This window comes from Hypomesus nipponensis, chromosome 14, assembly GCF_054491055.1.
Source record: "Hypomesus nipponensis isolate SF chromosome 14, ASM5449105v1, whole genome shotgun sequence".
Classification (NCBI taxonomy): domain Eukaryota; kingdom Metazoa; phylum Chordata; class Actinopteri; order Osmeriformes; family Osmeridae; genus Hypomesus; species Hypomesus nipponensis.
In genome coordinates this window covers 12,238,218-12,250,182 of record NC_140374.1, presented here as the reverse complement: position 1 = coordinate 12,250,182, position 11,965 = coordinate 12,238,218, and the positions used below count along the sequence as shown (strand labels likewise).

At 40.8% G+C, this 11,965-nt stretch overlaps 2 protein-coding genes across 3 annotated transcripts; both read left to right on the top strand.

Annotated features, from left to right (window-relative positions):
• Nucleotides 1-4,009: 4,009 nt before the first annotated feature.
• On the top strand, nt 4,010-6,025 carry gtf3c6 (general transcription factor IIIC, polypeptide 6, alpha). Its single transcript, XM_084672030.1, has 7 exons — nt 4,010-4,204; nt 4,404-4,437; nt 4,576-4,659; nt 4,779-4,842; nt 4,958-5,002; nt 5,098-5,208; nt 5,347-6,025. Exons 2-7 carry the CDS (start codon nt 4,405-4,407, stop codon nt 5,493-5,495), a joined length of 486 nt encoding a protein of 161 aa, XP_084528156.1. The 5' UTR covers nt 4,010-4,204; nt 4,404; the 3' UTR covers nt 5,496-6,025.
• Nucleotides 6,026-7,287: 1,262 nt separating this feature from the next.
• calub (calumenin b) lies at nt 7,288-11,603 on the top strand. 2 transcript variants are annotated; one of them, XM_084673021.1, is made up of 7 exons: nt 7,288-7,352; nt 7,886-8,128; nt 8,227-8,420; nt 8,552-8,718; nt 8,870-8,930; nt 9,790-9,989; nt 10,153-11,603. In XM_084673021.1, the coding sequence occupies exons 2-7, from the start codon at nt 7,893-7,895 to the stop codon at nt 10,255-10,257; spliced, it is 963 nt and encodes a 320-aa protein (XP_084529147.1). In that variant the 5' UTR covers nt 7,288-7,352; nt 7,886-7,892; the 3' UTR covers nt 10,258-11,603. The 2 variants fall into 2 exon arrangements, with proteins under 2 accessions (XP_084529147.1, XP_084529148.1); XM_084673022.1 differs by having other exon boundaries at nt 7,306-7,352; nt 7,890-8,128.
• The last annotated feature ends 362 nt before the right edge of the window (nt 11,604-11,965 follow it).

Below are 11,965 nucleotides of genomic sequence, written 5' to 3'. Positions count from 1 at the left end.
TTGAGTAAACATGGACAGAAAATCCTTCTGTTTTCTCTCCTCGTCGACAGGCGTCCTCACATTCGAGGCTATTGTTATGATAATGCAGTTGTTGATTTCATAAGTGATGTGCAATCTGTCGTTCTCTCAAAATCCAGATTCTATTGAACACAAATCTGTCCTACCTTTAGAAAAAAAAAATCTAAATATAACCTAGGTCTTGTCTTCCCCTGGATAGCTGTGTCTGAAAAATAAACTGTTGTTGCATGTTTGTAGGCCTACCCTATATTGTTGATATGTAATAGAAACTCAAATGTAGGCTATTGTAGGCCCTTTTGTTAATTAATATTTAAACAAAAATGTAATGCAGTCAGTTAAATCATATTTTACACGAGATGAATACGCGGGATCTTTACAGGCCTAAATCAAGTGGAGCCTGAAATTATGCGACGTTGTCTTTATATAAAATTCTAGCGACGTCCTCTCTCTTTCCCTCTCTATGCGTATGTGTGTGTGTGTGTGTGTGTGTGTGTGTGTGTGTGTGTGTGTGTGTGTGTGTGTGTTTGTGTGCGTGTATCTGGGTGTGGGTGTAACCATTTTAGGCCTATCAGTCCTATGAAATCCTAAATGAAAATATGTTGTTTGCTATAGCCAATAGTCCGACTGTTTCTGAAAACCCAAACAATCTTCTCTCAGTTGGGGTTGATAATCCAGCCTATCATTGTATTTGATTAGCCTGTGTGGTTCACTAAAATAACAAGAAACTACAAATGATTCGCGTGTCCACGTTTGAAATCCATTTGAAACGGATTTGAGATTTTAGTGCGCTAAATTAACGCAGATTTGTGCTGTTACAAAGATTAGGCTATAGTTTGACAATTGATTCATGGATGAGATAACGTGGTTATTTGATCATTGTTATTATAATAATTTTTAAATGATCCAACCATATTTTAGATTAGGCTACTCGGCTCTTTACTTTCGTTCATCCTGCTTTAAACGTGTTGTCATTCAGTTTTAGCTCCACAAATTGACCAATAGCTCATGTTCAGAAGAATATACAAAATATAGGATAGCCTCTTTTCACTGCAGAGACAATGCCAACAGAATATCAAATCGATATAACTAGGCTATTTCTACAAAGAATTCCTATTGCGTAAATAGGCTACACATCTATGAATGTTTAAAAGGCTAAGTTGACTGTAAACAAATTATGAAAAAAGCAAGTGGGCTATGTAGGCTATTGTGCGTAAAAAAAAACAAAGACAAACACACGCGCACCGTGTGGACTAGTCTCGCATGGAAATGTGGTTAATCTCAACAAACAAAGTGACCACAAACTGGACCTCATTGGTCTACACGAGCGTTTGCACGCGACTTGTATCCAGACACCTGCTGTTCTCCTTTACCAGAACATAGGCTTATGCAGGGGCAAGTGACGACGTTTAATTTATTTCAGCTAAACTGAATTAATAGAAACGGGGTAAAAACTACGAATCATTAAGGTTACCTATGGGCTACACATCTCTTACACCTGACCTTTTTTCGAAACTTAAACAGGCTATGAATCTTTTTCAGAAACTGACTGTGAATCCTTATGGATTATATATCAGGACAGATGTTAACCTATTGTGTGTTGGCCAAATTAGGAAACAATCTCTTACCAAAATGCACCATTTTAGCAATGCAGATCCTGCATTCACATACTTGCACAACACACACACACACACATCCTGACAAAAAAACACACACACGGATACACCATCTCAAACACCCATACACACTCATGAACTATCCATGCCACCCAGTTGCCTTGCCCTCAGGCATAATCTCGGGGTTGTTGTTTTCCCTGCAACATAGTAGCCCCACCACCGATTTACCCTGTCACTGCTAATAGGGCAATTAACCACCACTACACCCCCCAGGCAAAATGAGACCCCAACCCCCAACCACCCAGCTCCCCAACTTGTCTTTATGACATTTCTGTGACAAAGTGTCTGGCTGGGGTGGACCAGGGGGACCATCTGACACCCTCCAGAGCATACCGAATGTCAACCACTCCCCTGACCACTCCCTGTCTGCCCCAGGGTAAGCACTGAACACGGCCACACTGTATATCACACATGCACAAGGGGTGGTTCTGTGATGGTGTTGTGATGAGTAACCTTGTCTGAGAATAACCTTGCACTGGCTATTCATCATGATGGCACCTTTTTAGTAAATTTTGCAATTTGTAATATGGGTTTGACTTCCAAGACAGTTCATATCAGAACACACACCCCCCCACACACACATTTAGGATGATCTCACATCTCCATTCTTCTAAAACACCCTGGCATCTTATTTACTATAATACCTTCTTTTCGACTCTGTCCTTATACTCCCTAAGGATAGGCTTCTCCCTAGTCAGTGCTCACCCCCTCGAGCCGTTGCCATAGTAACTTGTTAGCTGGTCGACATGACAACCTCACCGAGGTCCAGTATTAAAGAAATGATATGGAAGGGGGGGGGGGGGGTGATTCGGAGAGGGAGTGAGAAAGAGCGACCGAGAGTGAGACAGACAGAAACAGAGAGAGGGAGAGAGATGGGTTGGATAGCCAATAAAAGATATACCTCATTCTTTGCAATTTCCTTTAATCCGGCGTAAGAGTCGGCGGGATCAGTATGACGCATTTGTCAAATTTATCTGAACCATATTCATATTGTTGTCCGATGGAATAAACTTTTTTTTAATTCAAAAACGCCGTTTTCCTATCACATTTAAGCCAAGACTGTCCACATCACTTTCTGACAAACTACTTTATGAGACAACAGGGGTCTAAAGTGGTCATAGCCTATGCCCTATTTCCTACAATAGGCCTATACATATATTATTAAACCGATTTAGTCTTCTTAAACAAATTGGATGTAGGCCTCTGCCTATTGGCTATTTTCATTTGATTTCAAACGCTGTTTTCAACAGCTATATATAGTCCAGATATTTGTATTTTATGTAGGCTTATAACGTTTTGTTCTGGGAGCAGAGACTTTCTGATATTTTGCTTTTAAACAGAAGTGTAGGCCTTTCAAATGATTTATGATAAGCAAAGTTCATACGCCACTACTTATTTTAAATTAAACTGTTGGGCGTTAGAATAGGCCTACAACAATAGGCTACTAATAATAATAATGTTCAGTTATTGTTGGTACTTAAGGTTATTGTTTCAATTGTATCGTGTCCAATGTGACTTATAATATTTTATTTCAATATTTGCTATTGTCTTTATCTTATTTCACAAAGAGCTTTCATGCCATTGGTTTCGAATATTCTGTTATCGAAAAAATACACTTGTACAGTAGACTTATAAGCTGACAGAGAAGGATGAAATGAATGGGGTGAATAGAAATGCATTTGGAATATTCATAGAGAGCAAAAACAGGCCTGAGTAGAAGTTGATTCCTTATCCAGTTCATAAGAGAGGCTACGGATTTCGGCAATTCACTTCGGCCAAACGGACTCGTACGTGCATGTTGTCTGTAGATACCAATTGCAAGAGTTCAATAAACGGACAGAATATTTTATTCTTAATAATTGTATTAATATGAATGTTTTCTTAATAATCTCTATATCTCTATAACATCTCTCGTATATCAAGATATATATATATATATATATATATATATATATATATATATATATATATATATATATATATATATATATATATATATATATATATATATATATATATATATATATATATAGGAACAGTTTTACATTAAGATTGCTGTATTTTAATTGCAGTCTAAAGCCAAGACTGTGTACTTGTCCACCTGCAGATGTGTTTGAACTGTTCCCGTTGCTAAAAGATTGTTAAAGGAGAGAGAGAGAAGAGATAGAGAGAGACGTACATTTTGCCAGGTAAGGAACCATCGCATACGAGCAGCTGATCTACCAGAAAGACTCAAAGAATGCTGCAAAAGCGCACCCTGGAGGTGATATTTTAGTAGGTCTACTGAAAGAATTTTTGTGGTTCATTCCGAATCGCTCATCAAATGTGTTCTGGACCTTACTGGACACCATACTATGTTCAAATGCGGATGTGGAATACATTTGTAACCTAACCATTAGGTTTACGCTTGTAACAAGTACAGCCTAACTCCTTAGCATTTCGGTGTTGTTAACCCAATTCTTACTGCTAAAGAAACCACTTGGTTTGATATTGGTGACTAGTAAGAAAGTAAGGTACGATAGCGGATGGTGGTGCAGCGACACATTGTATCCAAACAACAAATCTAATCTGTGAGCTCCATGTTTTCGCCAACTACTGCTAGCTAGCTGGATACTTGTCGAGAAATGGCCCATGGCTAAATAAGGATTCATTAGCTAGGTCAGCTAGCCACTTTAGTTACATTAATTCTAATCTTGCTGTTATCATCTGTAGAATGTCAGATATTGAAGACGATTGGGAGGAAGAGGTAAGGCTACTGAATCAGCAGTTCTCTCTGGTGGTGCATGGTCCCTGTCCAGTGTGTTGCTGCAGCAGTTACAAGTTTAGACATTCACATAGCTTTTACGTGAATTGAATCCCAATTGGCTTCTACCCGTGTATCCAGGAGCAGTTGGTTGTGGTAGAGCTCTCTGGTATTATCAACTCAGATTTCCTGACAAAGTGCCAAGGGGGAACTTGCAAGATACTAGTGAGTCTTTAACACTTGAATCTTATTGCAATAACACATTCATTAAGTTTGCAGCACAACCTATACCAAAAAAACATGCAGTTAAGTTTGATCAACTTCTCATCTCTCTCATTTTGAAGGACATTGATAGCGAGCGTCCAATAATGCAAGTAGGACCATATGTGTTTGCAGGGGAATACGAAGGTAGGAGAAACCCTCATTCTGCTCTCAGCAAAATGTTGAGTACTTGCACATTGGTGTTGTGGATATTGGAAAATAAATCTCACCCACCTCTGTTTCTCCGTCCATCTTCTTGCAGATTTCTTGGGGACCTGTGTACTGTTTCAGGAGGAAGACATTACTAGTACGTTCTTTGCCTTTCCCTGTCTCCTGGCTTGGTCATTCTATTTATCTTTTGTGTTCATGACTCAACCCTGCTTTGTTTCCCTGATGTATCAGGACAGGACAGAGACACTGGCCCTCAGCTGAAATACAAATGCCACACCGGGAAAAAACTGATGATGCAACGTATCTTCCTATCCGAGAAGAAAGAGGGAGAAACCAGCTCGGGTTTGTCCTCACACAGTTACACTCAAGCTCATACTAGCCAAACACTGTACATACATCATACAACATTTTAATTAGCTTGACTTGCTCTGTCTAAAGGTTTATTTCAATGTGTTGCTGTTTGTATTGTTGATTGTGCAGAAAAACTTGACGAGCCACTACCATGTGACGGAAAGATTGCGGAGACCCCCTGTCACTCCACCAAGGGCGCAGAGAAGACGGGTAATGTGGAGGAAACGGGACAACAAACCACAGAAGAAGGAGAAATGCATCAGGATTTAGGGAGTTGACCAAACATTATAGACTGCTGAGATCAGTCACTGACAGCCCTGTGACCTGGACGACAAGGAGCATACAGAAGGATTGGCAGGAGCCTGACAGACAACATATAGAAAACTGTCCTTGACTGAATGGTCTAGGAAAGAGTGTTTAGTTCCTCTTGCCTGGTGCACCTAGTGACTTAGTTTTACAAACAATGTCTCTGTGACAGCTGTGAGCCAGACAGTGCTCATCACTGACAAGGTGTGTCAATGTAGCTTCATGTGGCTACCAAAAATATATATTTGTCTTGATTGTGGAGCAGGAAATACATTAATAACTGAAACATTTTCCTTTCCATTTTGATGTTTAATCTGGTTGTGATACACCACAGCTTGAACATATTAAGGGAATGCCTAAAGTAGTTGGTCAGTTTTGTGGTATTGCCTTCAGCCCACACAGTATAGGATTACTGCAGAACATTAACAGTACCTTAAAATTGTATATTGTATTGAAACCATTGATGTTGAAATAAAATACACCAGAACTTGTTTTTATGTAACCTTGAAGCCAAATGGATTTAAAATGACCCTGACAATACATTTTCAGAAGAATAGGATGTGTAAATCCATGTGCACTTGAAATGTATCCTGAAATACATTGTCAGCCCTACTTGGGACTGTAAAATTGGGCTAATGAATAATCGCAAACGCTTTTAAATAGCTCGAAATTTTAGCACTCTTTCAAAAACGTCTATAAGAGTTTTATTAGTAAACAAGCATTTGTAAGTTGCCTTACTCAGTGTTCTTTTTATGAATGGAGTTTATATATTACACATTGTTGCAATATGTGGGTTGAGGACGTGGCGGTTATAAGCCAATCCAATCACCGATGCTGATCTGAAGTGGACCAATCGACGAGCGACAAGGCACTGGAGTGATGGCGTTCCAAAAAGCTGCATCTGTAACGCCATTGGCTATCGGACTCGTCCTAGGCCAGGAAAAGATGGTAAAGTAAAGGGTGTGTATCCGGGCCGGAGTGAACGTCCACCACGTCCACTACCGTGAAACTAGCCTCAAAAGTGTTCAACTACATTTCCGGGTTCATGAATTTGCTTTCAAAGTAAGAGCCTGAGACGTCGAGACATAACGGTTAAAAGGAAATCCCAGTTGAAAAGCGGAGTCAATATAAATTAAGATCATTGAAATTGATCAGTCTTGTTATTTGTACCAAGCTGTAAAATAAGTAAATGAACATGTCAAAATGCACAGAAAGTACAAAAAACATGTTTATTAATATTATTAACAACTTTTTGTCTTAATAACAAATTGGACATACAGAATATACATAGCCTCCATTAATATTAAACAGATTTTGTACACTCAGTGAGGCTTAGGAAACCAGCCATTAAAAATTACTAACAAGCCTGACATTTTGTTTGTACATTGTATACCTGGCCATGGGATTAATTTACATGTAGCCAACAACAAGTGTTCTGAGCCCCACTCATTGAAATTCCAAAGACACTTAGAGCACCAGTCAACATCAATTGATACTGTTGGAAAATGTTCCCATACGCCATGTACATGATAGAGTATCCCATTTAATATTATTGTTATTAGTACTCTCATTATTCTCACATTCCTAAATACATTTCACATTGTGAAACACATATTTCTTATCGTGTTCATGTAGCTGTAACATATCTTTTACGACTGTTTTGGGAAAGAAGGTAAACTTTTCCCCTGTCAAATCATACCTAGTAGATTTCATCTCGTGACCTTTACTTTGAAACTCTTTTAATGAAATCAACCGGAAATGAGATTCATTATTGCGGCTAGCTTGACGCTCCTTCAATATCCAGACCCGACAGACAAAAAAAGAGACCGGTAAGTTTAATTGTCTTTTGTTTGAAAAAGGAGAAATGTAAGGAAACATTAGTCTATAAATACAAGTATATAGACTAAATCTATGCTATTAGTAGCATGCCAGGTGAAGTGGACGTAGTCAACAGAGGTTACTAGTACTGGTACAGTAGTTAGCTAGCTACAGCTAGCTTGCTGTATGGTCAAGTTAGTCTAGTTAATTCGACAAACCCACATTTATGATTCGGTACAATGGATAATGTAGACATACGCTTGTCTTTTAAATTACAATTCACTGTCCCTGTGTTGCGGAATATGTAGATGGGTGGTGCCTATATGTCGAAAAATGAGAAACGAAGGGTAGACATTACAATAATGCATCAGACTGACAAAGTTTACTGCACTAATACTATAAAGCAATTCAGCTTTCATCTGTCAGAAGTAATTTATGCAAATCACGGAAATACACCCACTAAGAATTAAAGACATCACTTAACTGATCCCTGTACTACTTAAATGTGTTATTTAGACATACCCCTTTCTCTCCTCTGGCCCAGGCAGTGTATGTTTGTGACGATGGAGCTGCGACCATTTATCATGATGTGCTTTGCACTGTGTGTGGTGTACGCCACCAGTAAACCCACGGAGAAGAAGGACCGTGTCCACCATGACGATCTGCTCAGCGACCGGGATCACGATGACCAGGAGAACTTTGACTACGACCACGAAGCCTTTCTGGGACAGGATGAGGCCAAGACCTTTGATCAACTAACACCAGAGGAGAGCAAAGAGAGACTCGGGTAAAACACACGTCTCACACCATCTCACACTCGCGAAAAATATACACGGCTTCTTAAACTGCCTATTTGAACGTCCCTCTCTCTCTCTCTCTCTTTAGTATGCTGGTAGATCGTATAGATGAGGACAGAGATGGATATGTGTCTACTGAAGAAATGAAAAAGTGGATTAAGCACGCACAGAAGAGATGGATCTATGATGATGTGGACCGCCAGTGGAAGGGTCATGACCTCAACGGGGATGGTCAGGTGTCCTGGGAGGAATACAAGAATGCCACATACGGATATATACTTGGTATGTGCACGCTTGTCCTTCCTCTCAAAGGAACACAAAGCTATCATTTTGCTGTTAACCTAAAAAAAAATAAACAAACATGACAAACCTCCACCAGTGCAAGTTTGTTGACCCACCTGTGCGATCTTCAGATGATCCAGACCCCGAAGATGGCTTCAGCTACAGACAGATGATGGCTCGGGATGAGAGAAGGTTCAAGATGGCCGACCAGGATGCAGACAGTAAAGCAAATAAGGAGGAGTTCACAGCCTTCCTCCACCCTGAGGAGTATGACCATATGAAGGACATAGTAGTGCTGGTGGGTCACGCACCCACAAGTACACACTCACGCAGACAAACGGTGCACATTAAAATGCACACATTTACGCATACAGGTACTGGATTGGAACTTGTTTGTTTTGAATGGTAACCTTGGTCTTCATGCACTGTGCTCTCCTTCCTTGCTGTAGGAGACTATGGAGGACATAGACAAAAATGGAGATGGTTTCATCGACCTAGAGGAGTACATAGGTGAGTTATAACTTATATGTAGAGTTGTGAAATGATTAACATTTTTTATCAAATTAATCACAGGTTTCTGTGGATTAATCATGATTAATTACATTACATATTACAGATTTTCAGAATTTTTGTCATTAGTGTGCGTCTTTGATTTTGCGGTACCTTGATGCTCGAGTCACCCGTTGCCACTCGCAAAACTTTGGTGAACCCCTCGTCCTCAACAATATCAATCGTTCTACAGCTTTTTGCAATACATTTGGCATCTGTGCTAGTCACCTTGTCACAGGCAGACTTAGTGAGGGCCCTACGCTGTTCAGTGAGGGTGGTTTGGAGCATTCTACTCCCCTCGCCAACTTTAGGCTGGAATTGCTTCGGTGAAACAATAACATTCAGGCATTTAGCAGACGCTCTTATACAGAGCGATAACGTCTTCCAAGTGTGCATATCGCTTTGGTTTTATTGGATGTTGCGTCTTAGTTTTTTTGGAACACGAACTTCTCATCCAGAAGTTGCAGATTGGGTGGAATTGAGGGTATATTACGTTAAATGCGTTAAACAAAAATAACAAAATTAATCCTGTAATTTAAACATAATACGTTATTTTTCACAGCCCTACTTATATGCAAGTGGGGCAGTTATTTACATTTGTCAATGTATTCATTTATCCACTTTGATCAAAAGCGACACACAAATGGTGCATGTACAAAGTAGCAGAAAGTCAAAGATTATAAGTGCATTGTTCTAACAGTTTTGGTAGTTTTGTGTCAATGAATGGTCTACATTTTACCAGGTGCATTACATAGGCATTCCAGCAGTAAGTCCCTCTCACATTCCTTACTCTGTCCCGGTCTTGTTGTGTCGCCTGCAGGTGACATGTACAACCAGGAGGGGGACCCATCAGAGCCAGAATGGGTGAAGACAGAGAGGGAGCAGTTCACAGAGTTCAGAGACAAAAACAAAGATGGCCGCATGGACAAGGAAGAGACCAGAGACTGGATACTGCCCTCTGACTATGACCACGCAGAGGCCGAGGCCAAGCACCTGGTCTACGAGTCTGATACAGACAAGGTGTGTGTGTGTGTGTGTGTGTGTGCGTGCGTGCGTGCGCATGTGCATGCTCACCTTTGCGTCAGTGTGTTTCCTCTGCCGGCGTTCTCCCAGTATTCTGAATTGAGCACACAGAAGCTAAACAGCTAACCAGTGGCTAACGGCTGTGCTGTTTCTCCACTAGGATGGCCGTCTGACCAAGGCGGAGATCGTGGAGAAGTACGACCTGTTTGTGGGCAGTCAGGCCACAGACTTTGGGGAAGCCCTGGCACGACACGACGAGTTCTAACTGGCGAGGGCGCGGAGCTCCTCTCTACAGACACTCTGTTCCCTTTGGAAGTGCTCTACTTTAGGCTCTGGTGAGAAGCAGTGCACTGGTGGGGGACACACCTGCCCCGCCACGCTAATGCTATGGACAGTAATTTATTTGCAATCTTGATCGTAATCCCTTCGACATACGAGTATGCTCCAGAGGGGTGCACGGCTGGTGTCGCCTGGTAGTTCATGGCACCCCAACCGTGGCCAACCGATATATCCTCGCCCTCTTCTCTACTTTCACTGCGACCCAATCAAGAACGAGCAAAAGAACAAGCAGTATTTCCTTCATATCTGTGTAGTGTGCAAATCTCTTATAGTTCTGTTTGACTGACCCTATATAAACCCTTTGAGTTTTGTTTTAGTTTAGTAGCCATACTGACACCTTTTAGGTCACGTAGGGCACGTGCGTAGTGTTGCAGTATTCTGTGATGCACTGAACAAGGAATCCTTAATGCAGATCATTTTAATTGTGAAACAACTGGGCCCAGTCCCAAATCCATGGCTAGCCACGGCTCGTTGGTAAACCATGTTTGAGTCAAGGCTTCTGCTTTGGGGCCATTGAAGACTGTTGTATACTCGTGCAATATGGTAGCACCTGTGGACCAGGGGGGTGCGTCTGCCAGCACCGGTCCTCAGTGCCCCCCCCGTGATGTTCACAGTGCCAGCTAAAGTGTGTGTGGGGGGGGGGGGGGGGGGGGCGTTGAATGACACTAGCTCCGCCCAGGGGTGTGTCCAGTAGAGCTATGTCATCAGCCCCTATTCGGGTCACTGCTTGTCTGCCCATCTTTCTTTTTCCTCTTGTCCCCAAAGGGAAAGGCCTCTGTGTTTTTTTTTGTGCTGTCGTCACTTTGTGCCTTTTTCCTCTTTAACGATTTAAGTTTGAGATTGGTCGATGCCTGCATGTCAACTAAACCGTCACCAGAAATGCATACACACATTTGTATATTTTTTGTGCCAATTTAAAAGGCGTATATTGAAGGCTTTAGGAAATAAACTTTCAAAGGACTGTTTTTAAGACCTTCTCTGTTATCTCTGTGAAGGTTTGTTCTGTACCTCTATCAATATTTGTATTATGCTCCTAACCTCTGCAACACTTTATAACCACTGTCAATAAGTTGTGTGTTTTGACATTGTAATGTATTGTAATATGATAAAGATGTTTTTTTTTTTTTATAACTTGTTCACTGAATCGATGGGCCTTTCACTAGTGACTTCACTATATTTAGATGAAGATAACTACAGACTGAGCAGTTCTGTAACAAGCAGGTCCAATTCAGGGTCCAAAAATGCCTTTTTCCAATAAAAGGTCATACAGTACATTTGAACAGTGACTTATTGATATAAATGTACTGATATGCATATACCCAGCTCTTGTGTGTACGTATGTCTTGCGTGCGAGAGTGCCCATGCGCCAGTATGTGTCTTTGGAGATTTAGGTTAATCCATTGCCAAGTGAAAAGCTGACGTTTGATAGGTAATCCCTGTCAGAATGTGTTAATCAAATAGATGTTCTTTTCAACAACAGTTAAGGAAAACACATTGGAACAAATTGTATATACCAGCATAACTCTTAATCTGTGTTTTTTTATGACATTACACACGTTCAAGGACCACTATCAAAGTTTATTTTTAGATTAGGTTGAGTCATTATCACGCATAATCTGCTTGGATATCAGACT

What these genes read in the sequence shown, in the direction of transcription:
- gtf3c6 (XM_084672030.1), top strand. Translation starts at nt 4,405, where the DNA reads ATGTCAGATATTGAAGACGATTGGGAGGAAGAG. An exon ending in GGGGAACTTGCAAGATACTA is followed by an intron (nt 4,660 to 4,778) that starts GTGAGTCTTTAA and finishes CTCATTTTGAAG; the next exon opens with GACATTGATAGCGAGCGTCC. An exon ending in GTTTGCAGGGGAATACGAAG is followed by an intron (nt 4,843 to 4,957) that starts GTAGGAGAAACC and finishes ATCTTCTTGCAG; the next exon opens with ATTTCTTGGGGACCTGTGTA.
- calub (XM_084673021.1), top strand. Translation starts at nt 7,893, where the DNA reads ATGTTTGTGACGATGGAGCTGCGACCATTTATCATGATGTGCTTTGCA. An exon ending in TGAAGGACATAGTAGTGCTG is followed by an intron (nt 8,719 to 8,869) that starts GTGGGTCACGCA and finishes TCCTTGCTGTAG; the next exon opens with GAGACTATGGAGGACATAGA. An exon ending in CGACCTAGAGGAGTACATAG is followed by an intron (nt 8,931 to 9,789) that starts GTGAGTTATAAC and finishes TGTCGCCTGCAG; the next exon opens with GTGACATGTACAACCAGGAG.